The sequence below is a fragment of the Apostichopus japonicus genome, chromosome 11 (genome assembly GCF_037975245.1).
Source record: "Apostichopus japonicus isolate 1M-3 chromosome 11, ASM3797524v1, whole genome shotgun sequence".
NCBI lineage: Eukaryota > Metazoa > Echinodermata > Holothuroidea > Aspidochirotida > Stichopodidae > Apostichopus > Apostichopus japonicus.
This window is the reverse complement of record NC_092571.1, coordinates 1,266,225-1,275,000: the sequence shown is the minus strand read 5'-3', so window position 1 is coordinate 1,275,000 and position 8,776 is coordinate 1,266,225. Positions and strand designations below refer to the sequence as shown.

General features: G+C 42.2%; 1 protein-coding gene across 3 annotated transcripts in view; it reads right to left on the bottom strand.

Annotated features, from left to right (window-relative positions):
- LOC139975983 (beta-1,4-glucuronyltransferase 1-like) overlaps positions 1–4,589 on the bottom strand; it is a 10,303-nt gene extending 5,714 nt beyond the window's left edge. The window contains exons 1-2 of one of the 3 annotated variants that reach the window (XM_071984314.1): positions 3,942–4,589; positions 1,996–2,920 (exon numbers count right to left, since the gene is read on the bottom strand). In XM_071984314.1, coding sequence (XP_071840415.1) covers positions 1,996–2,880 — 885 coding nt within the window. In that variant the 5' untranslated portion in view covers positions 2,881–2,920; positions 3,942–4,589. Of the gene's footprint in view, positions 1–207; positions 859–1,995; positions 2,921–3,941 lie in introns of those variants that run through there. The other 2 variants (XM_071984313.1, XR_011795969.1) reach the window with 2 other exon arrangements.
- Positions 4,590–8,776: the final 4,187 nt, after the last annotated feature.

Here is an 8,776-nt window from a genome sequence, read left to right as displayed (position 1 = left end):
CACACGAACATCACCATGTTACACACGAACATCAACAGGTGTAAGATTAGGCCAAGGCTAGGCCTATGTCAAGTTAGGATAGTCAACCTGCAGTGCTACCAAGCGTACGAACAGCACCAGGTCTACCGAATTCGAGAATAGAATAATTTGCTCACTGTTTGAGGCACATTACTTGAATGCAAACTGAAGGCCGATCACACAACTCACCAATCGTAGTCACACGAACATCACCACGTTACACACGAACAGCACCAGGTGTAAACATTAGGCCAAGGCTATGCCAAGTTCGGATATACTATATAGCCTACCGTACCGTGCGTACATGAACAGCGCCAAGTGTAACAGTGTAACCTTTAAGCTAGGCTAAGGATAGTGTGTGTACGGTGACGTCCCGGTCACACCGAATCCGAGAATAACATAATTCGCTCACTGTTTGAGGCACATGTTCACTTGCAAATTGAAGGGCCGATCACACAACTCACCAATCACTTACTAATTGTCCCGCTAATGCCGTGGCGTGTAGGCCTACATCTGCCTTGGCGTGTAGGCCTACATCTACAAACTGTACAACTTCGTTTCATTTAAACAACTTTTATACCGCAGCGCTACGTCACGAAGGAGCACAAATATCACCTAAAACACAAAGCTCACGATACGAAAAACAATCTGTAATGGATATTTCAAGATGATTTATTCTTAAGTTACCAAAACGCGACTATTATACCAAAACTAAGCCCCCTTAGGACAATAAGAAAAACAAATTATGTCTTTTCCGAAAATTGTAGTCTAATCGAGCAGCAGACGACGGAGAAAAGTGATTTCAAACAATTATAAGCTTAGCCAAATTATAGTAAGGATTACCTAAGCAAAAGGGTCAATTTCCATTTTTTGTATAACTTTTTTATCCGCCTCAATTAATAACATAAATATCGGACAGACTAAACCCGAAAATTCTTGAGCATAAAGTTCCTTCAAGTTGCAAAATATAGCACCAGATTTCATCTTAGAACCCTTCATTAATAAAAAAAATGTCTCAAAGGGGAGGAGGTCAAGCACTCCCCATAGACCCCTCCCCCACGATGGCATTCACAAATAAACATTGTGCCCCCTAATTAATTGCTGTGCCCCCCCCCCCTGTGCCTCCCAAGATTGAAATGTCTGGTGAAGTCACTGCATGTCACTCATTCTCCTTTACACAATACTAGCAACATACGCACCGATACACCGAGCACACCAATAAACCATATTTCAAATACTGTACCGGTCTATAGCCAATATAAAAATTGTGTACAACTAGCACCATTGTGAACCAGCGGGAAGTTACTCGCACATAACGCACACTGCGATTAGGCCTATAGGGTACGCAGAACTGAGATACGGATTGGAATTTCGGACACCTGAGAACTTTGCGGTAATAGTGCCCAGATCCATATCCTGTTTATAGCTAAAGATGAGAATGCCACATTAAAGGAATGAATCTGTTGTCGCTGGTACAGAGGGCGACATTGCTTTTATTTTTAAATCGGGGAATACGTTGAGACCAGATTAGCTGAAAAATAACTTTAAATTAAGGATTTTCGGAAATAAAGTGTTATTCCGAATAGCTTAAGACTCAAGGAGAAACACTTAACCCTTCTTGCATTTCCTTTACCGTAACAAAAGATAAAAACATGATCATGGAAATTGAAACTATCCCCACCCCACCCCTACCCCACCCCAACCCCATAACGAAATACTTTATGGAAATGATCAATTTATGGGGAAACATGAATAGCTTTGCAAGTGAAAATATATTTTAATTAGAATGAGGGACATCAACCTAAGTGTGAATATGCATGGTTATAGAATAAAACAATCATACCATCAATTTAATCAACATAAAAAAATCAGCTTTTTATTCAGGAATTTATTGACCCCATAAGGAACATAACCTCCCCTTCCAAATCCCCTTCCCCCTCCCTCCTCTCCCCAATAAACATTGGATAAAATTAATACCTGAATTCGGAACCATCTGTTATAATCGATTGGTCCGTGGCAATGCGCACAGACTTCGATATAGCCTTGCCTAACAGATCCGTCTATCACCGCACTTCTCAATTCTTGTTTGGTTTTTGGGCTATCAGAGATGGATTCGTCCATTTCGAAGACAGGAATAACCAAGGCCATTTTCTTGAGTTTTTCTTGGACATCGCGGCTTTTTAGTAGTTCCGTTGTATGCTTAAAGAAATCTATATTGGTGAGCATGTCAATGTCAACAACCATTACAAAGTTTGTCTCTGCGCCCTGGCTGCCGAGATTGCGAAGGAAGTTGATTGGATAAGGTAGACCATCTAACGCGAAGTTGATTCCCGTAATGGACACCTTTAAATAGTTAATGAGTTGATCACATGGTACATTCATATCCCTGCTGAAGTGATATATAGCGGAGTCAAGGTCCACAAAGTTTTCGGTTTGAAGTGCAACGTGGAAGGTAGTGTATCTCCGGATGCTCTCGAAGCAACTCGCCATACTGTACATCGCGTCCAGCGTTATCTGCAAGTCTAACGGTGTTGTAATGACGGCTAGGGAAACAGGACCACCCCATGTCTGGGTGAAACGTGGTAGATAATGCAAATTATGGGCGCTACAGTGGCTGACCAATGTGACGGTATCGGGCAAGACATCTAAATCACGCCATTGATTGTAAGATACGTGATAAACACTGAACGCACTTTGCTTTTCAATTTGAATGGAGACATCATCTCTCGTTAAGTTTACAGGTAATTTTGACTTCATTCGTGACGCACGCTGGAAAAAAACAGCATGATACAACACTTGAATGAAGATCAATGACGTCACAGTGTAAAGAAATATGCGCAGGGTTGAACTGGTTAGTGTCATGTTCTTAGCCGTTTTCACTTTCCTCGAACAGATGAAACACCTTCAATGAACCGAAGATAAAGACTGAAATAGTTAGTACCATGCCGAAAATGACCGACACCTTGCTCCAAAGAATGTGCGTTCTCGTGCTCTAGTAGAAAGATAGCTAGATCTTGTCAGTGTATCTTTTACAGACAAACTGACAGAGTTAACGAATGACAGTAGAACAGACGAGTTTCATAAAACGACATCTGACATTGCTTCTGCAATATTCGTAATTGAGTCAATGCACGACTGTTTACTTTATTTATTTACCAAAAAACAATATTAGGCATCAGGTTTTTTCTTCTAACTAATTTGTTTCTCTTTCTCTCTACTTTAGTGCAAAGAATACGCTATGTAACCCATCACATGAATGCCTCCTTTGAGGTGAGTTATTCCTATAAAAATGTATCTTCTTTGTACCTTGGAATTTATCTGAATAAGTTCAAAGTTAAAACTTCCTACTTAATACTATAACTGAATCGATTACCTTTGATTTTTAAACACCCATGCAGTTGGGACAAGTTTTTTTCTATACTGTAGTGGCAAATCTGCTTCCAGAGCACTCGTATTCTTAGAGTTTGACCATTTTCGAGAGTTTTGATTCTTATTCCTTCAGTCAGTTGCAATTCTTATTTTTCTTAATAGTTTGACTTCTTATTATCCTATTAAATTAATATGTGCAATTCATAGTATGGTATCCTTTTAGTGTATTTTCATGTGTACTATTTGTATTATTCTTATTCCATCTTGTCAATGTATTGTCTTATTGCGAGCATTTAATTGCCCATTTTTGGTGCTTAATAAAGTTTATTATCAGTACGAGCAGTATGAATATCATGGTTCTATCAGATCAAGGTTAGGAACTCTTTGTACTAACAATACCAGTGCATTCATGACTATAGCCTATTGAGTATTTACACAAGTAGTTATGCTGTATGCAGGCCTAGTTTATTTAAATATCGACTATGTAATAAAGATAGGTTTACGGTGTGAAATAATTAGCAACATGCTTTTAGGATGGTAAAGTGCACACTTACAGATGATTTTCAAGTAGAAAGTCTTCACGTCTCTTGACACTGAACTTAGCCTTGGCCTCAAACGTTGTTAGTGGGCTGTACGTTCACCAACGCTTTGATACACCACAGTAACTTGCAAGCAAACGTTCAGAAAAAGAGCTCTTAGTCAAAACGAACAAATTTTCTTTTCATAAAATTCAGTGACACGTTAAAAGGATGGCTTGTTAGAATGTCACAGTGGCGGAGATTTTTTGTCAGAAGTGGGCCGGGGTTGCAGGCCATTGATGAAATAAAAAGTCATAACTGCTGGCTCATTATCTAAGTGGAGCGCCGCGAAGTGCACAATAATTTTTTGGCCGCAAATATTGCCTCCCAGATTGCAGTAAATGCCACTGCACTGCCCAGGCCCGGAAAAGCTGCATTTAACCATTTCATATTTTGACAATTGAAATCTCATGTTCTGTCACTGATGTGTTACTATAATGGAAAGCAAGATTTTCCGTTTTTTCATGTTGTATTCTCAACTTGTAAATAAACGGTCACCATGGATTATATAGCCTATTGGCCGTATCCAATCAACTTTTTCTGAATCGCATGCGCTCTACCAGTGCAACATATATAGGATACAGTAAAATGCATTTCAATGCAGTTTTCCCGCGTGGGTGCAAAATATTCTGGAGTACCGAATGTTGTTTTATTAGCTGTCCTTGATACTCTCAGTCAGTTACAGCATAATAGTTCTACACTAACCACAGTGGCCGGGCTAGGGGTATTGGTCAGGGGGGTCGAGAATAGTCTGTAGGGGCGCTTTCGACACTATCTATGCGGAGTGCCACCACATGTTGGCGCGTAGCGTACTGAATTGTTTTGAGTAAAGATACTCCCTAGATCGCCGGAAATGACCCTTTCCAGGCCTTGCTAATTTGCAGATAAACGAAAAATAAATAGGTGTCAACGCCAACAAAATGTGACAAATGTCAAGAGGTAGATGAGAGCGCAATAAAAATGTGAATAATCGAGAATAAGTAAAAAGTTGTAAAAAGCGGGAAGGGCGCCAGCAGTCCATTTGAGTCCGTCAGGAGGAGCATCCGTCCCCCCCCCCCCCCCGACTGTATGGACGCTCCGCCACTGTTTTCACATGATTCAAGTGAAGTTTCCAAACATATTCTTTCTTGTTTGCGACCTTCCTGCAAATTCCCGAGTTAGTTGAATAATGTCCACTGCATCCAGCTTTTTTTTGTGCACGTTCAAAACTTTAGGGAGAAAAGTGTTCAGAATCTTAACACAAGTGTTCAAAATTATTTGAACACCAGGTTACGTGTGCTACATTTTGGTGTCAAAAGACTGAATTCGCAGTGTACAGAACAGTGGCTTCACCAGACTTTTCAGTCTGGGGGGCACAGGGGGGGCACCAACATTTGATGGGGGGGAACTTAGGTGGATACGGATTGCCGTCCTGGGGGAGGGGTCTAAGGGGAGGGTTTTGCCCCTCCAGGTGCGTCGGAACGGGAAAATTATTGGGGGGGGGGCTTATGTGTAGAGACTATCTAAGCGGAGCGCCACCATCGGTTGGCGCGGAGCGTACAAGAAAATTTTGGGTTTTTCAAACCCCCAGATGGCCGGAAACGGCACTTCCCAAGTGTTTTATGCTGCGAATACCTAGCTCTAAAATATGGGTCTCAAGCCTGCAATTTCTCAGATTGCACGTAAAAGTCTGTAAAAACATTGTAATTTGTATATTCGATGGTGTTTTAAGAGAGTAGCTATTACTCGTAGTGTACTCGCAAAGACGTTTTTGAGTGTAGTAAGGGGATGTTGGAGAACTGGCTGAAATGAAGCAAGTCATTGGCCTAAGACGAAGTTGTGTTGCGCTTACCGGTACTCACACTCACTGCTTCCACTTTTCACGGGGCTTGAAGACGCGGTTGGGGTGACAATGTGGTCTATAGCCAGGGGACGGGCCGAGGGTCCCCCCAGCATTTACTAAAATTATTACACCTATATAGTATACGTGTGCATCGGACAGATCGACAAGTATGCATTGAAAAATGGGCAGATGCACGTTTCGGAGCCTTGGTAAATATTGGGGGGGGGGGCTTATCATGCATTTGCCCCCTCAACTTTTTCATTGGGGGCTGAGCCCCCCAAGCCCCCGGTTCCGCCGCCACTGCCCCCTCCCCTTTGGAAAATTTTCGCATACGGAGGGCTAGATGCAAAATGCTGCCACATTTGATGCTAAATTCGATCTGAAGATATCTCCAGAAATTGCTATTTTTGAGGTAATGATTTAACAAGGCGCAGAATTTGGCAGAGGATATGAACCACATGCTATCGATATTATGCCTAACCCTATATCAATAGAACCTACATTTGTTGAATTAATGTGTGCATGACCCCGACTCCTTTCTTGTCCTTCTCGTTTTCGCCCATTATCTAATATGTAACAGGTTCCAGCATCGTTATTGGCTCCTATCAGGGATCTCACCATGCAATCCAAAGTTTGATCACACATCGAGTATGGCTCAGTATGCAGGTGTGAACATTCGCCATTTGTTCCTACAAGCATCTGACCTCAAATGACCTCTGCACCCCCTACACAACAGGGTTAATATATGGGTCCACAAATATAGGCAAGTATGGTGCCTGCGGACCCTCACATTCTCACATTTCGTCAGCTCCTAACCTGTCAACCTCAGACCAAGGCAACATATTGCAGTACCCTCCCTTCTCACAGTCATGTAGCTCGCGAAGCGGACGTGTATATCCGCTGGTATGGCGTGAGCACTGACACATTCAATGTAAATATCGACACCTGCTGTGATGGCGCGGGTTACGACTTCGATACCCGACGTTCAAGGATAAACTTTTTCATTTTTTCGCAGCTCATTTGAAGAAAATACGAATTACTGTGCTTCTTTGTCCTTATGAAAAACCAACTCAGATGATGGGAGTTGAATATAACAAAATATATTTATATATTTTTTTACCAACCCAAATCTCAGATGGGGGGGCACTCGGGGGGGGCACTAGGTTTTCCAGGGGGGCACGTGCCCCCTGCCCCCCCCCCCCCCTTGGCGACGCCACTGGTACAGAAACCGTATGAGTCATTAATTTTCTACACTCTGCGTTTTTATAGAGTAGGCCTACCGAAGTGGGACGTCAGTTATGCGTGACTATCGTGCCGTGCGGTCTAAACGAACGAACAAATTAAACTTAAACCAATTTACAAACATAAACCGTAACGCTGTTTTTGAATCGATCATAGCCTAGCGACAGATTTCGACACTCATATTGCCTACGTACATGTACTTAAAAACACCTCGTTGAAGTTGGCAAGTGTGTACAGCTCCAAGCTATTCAACAGCAACAAAACGTTTTTTTTTTTTGTGTATGTCTGTTGTGGGGTGAAGTTAGCGCTATGAGCTATAGGAATGCGCAAGGTGGGGGAAAGGGGTTAGAAATAATGTGTGGGTCAATTCTAACTCGGTTTTCGGTCGTTAAGTGTTGATGTATCAGGTAAAAGGTTGAAATGACTTTAACAATTTCAAATTTATTAATTTGATTTATTATGCCATTTGGAGCACATAACATAGGCTATAACAGAACATTACTGGCAAAACTAGGGGGGGAGTTGATTGTGTGGGCCAACCCCCCTCTTCATAAAGTGGGGGGGGGTAAAAAACTCAACCCCCTGTTTCTCCGCCCCCAAAAAGCTGGATTATTAGTGCATTGTTAATTTGTATACGTTATGTTTATAACGTTGCTGTCTACATTGTATCAGTAGTTATTATTTAACAACGATAGAAAATCGTAACTATATGGCTTCTAATTAACGGTTTGGAAGGAGGGGGCGGGAATGGTAGAACGAGGGGTGTGAGGCAATGACGTAATCAGTCTTTTCTCAGGTGTGTATGTACGTGGGGGGGGGGGGGTTGGGGTGATGGACGAGTGGTAAGTATATTATACAAATCCCTATTACATGTCACGGTATTCCGTAACCCGTTGGTAGATCTGTGTCCACCACGGAATCACGGAGAGCTAGGGGTGGCTTTTGAGGGTGGGGGGGGGGCACCGTTTTTATATTGATATTATTAAAAGATACTCTTTTAAAATGAAAGTGACATTTTGCTTTTAAATAGAAGTGACATTTTGTTAATTGCAAAGGAATTAGTACGACATGCAGACAGAGTGGTGTGCACTGGATTTCAAAGGTGGTGGTGGTGGCGGGGGGGGGGGTAAGTTATAGGGCTGACCTTTTGTGGAAGGGCCAGAGGTTAATAGAGGATTTTTAAAAGGAGAGGGGCTACACTTGGGTCTTTGTAGTAGATCCCTATGTAAGGGTCACCCCACCCCCCCCCCCCACACCCAAGAATTAATCGTCAAATGGTGTATGTCTAGCTCAAAACGTAAGATAGTGCTAATAAATAATCACCGACTGTTTAGGCAGAGAGTTGTTATAACAACTCTCTGCTCCCTGGTTTAGGGTAGTAACCTGAATCGTTTTGGGAGGGGCAGATGTGAATAAGGATTTAATAATGGTGCCGTAAGGTCATTTAAACCAACTCCCAAGTCCCAACTTTTGTTGATTTTAGCGCTATATAAATGTCTTCTGATTGATTGATTGATTGATTGATTGATATGGGGGTGGCGGGGGGGGGGGGGCTTGAGGGTCATCCCCAGAACACAAAATAATTTAAAAGTCAAATGGTACAGTCCGAGGCATTTTTAGACTACAGTTTAGGTCTATATAAGTAGGCAAGCTATACAATTCCTCGGCCCATTAATTTGGAGAGCAAGTGGCGAATGAAGGAATTTATAATGGAGGGTGAGTTGCCCTGGGGTCATTGAATGTCTCC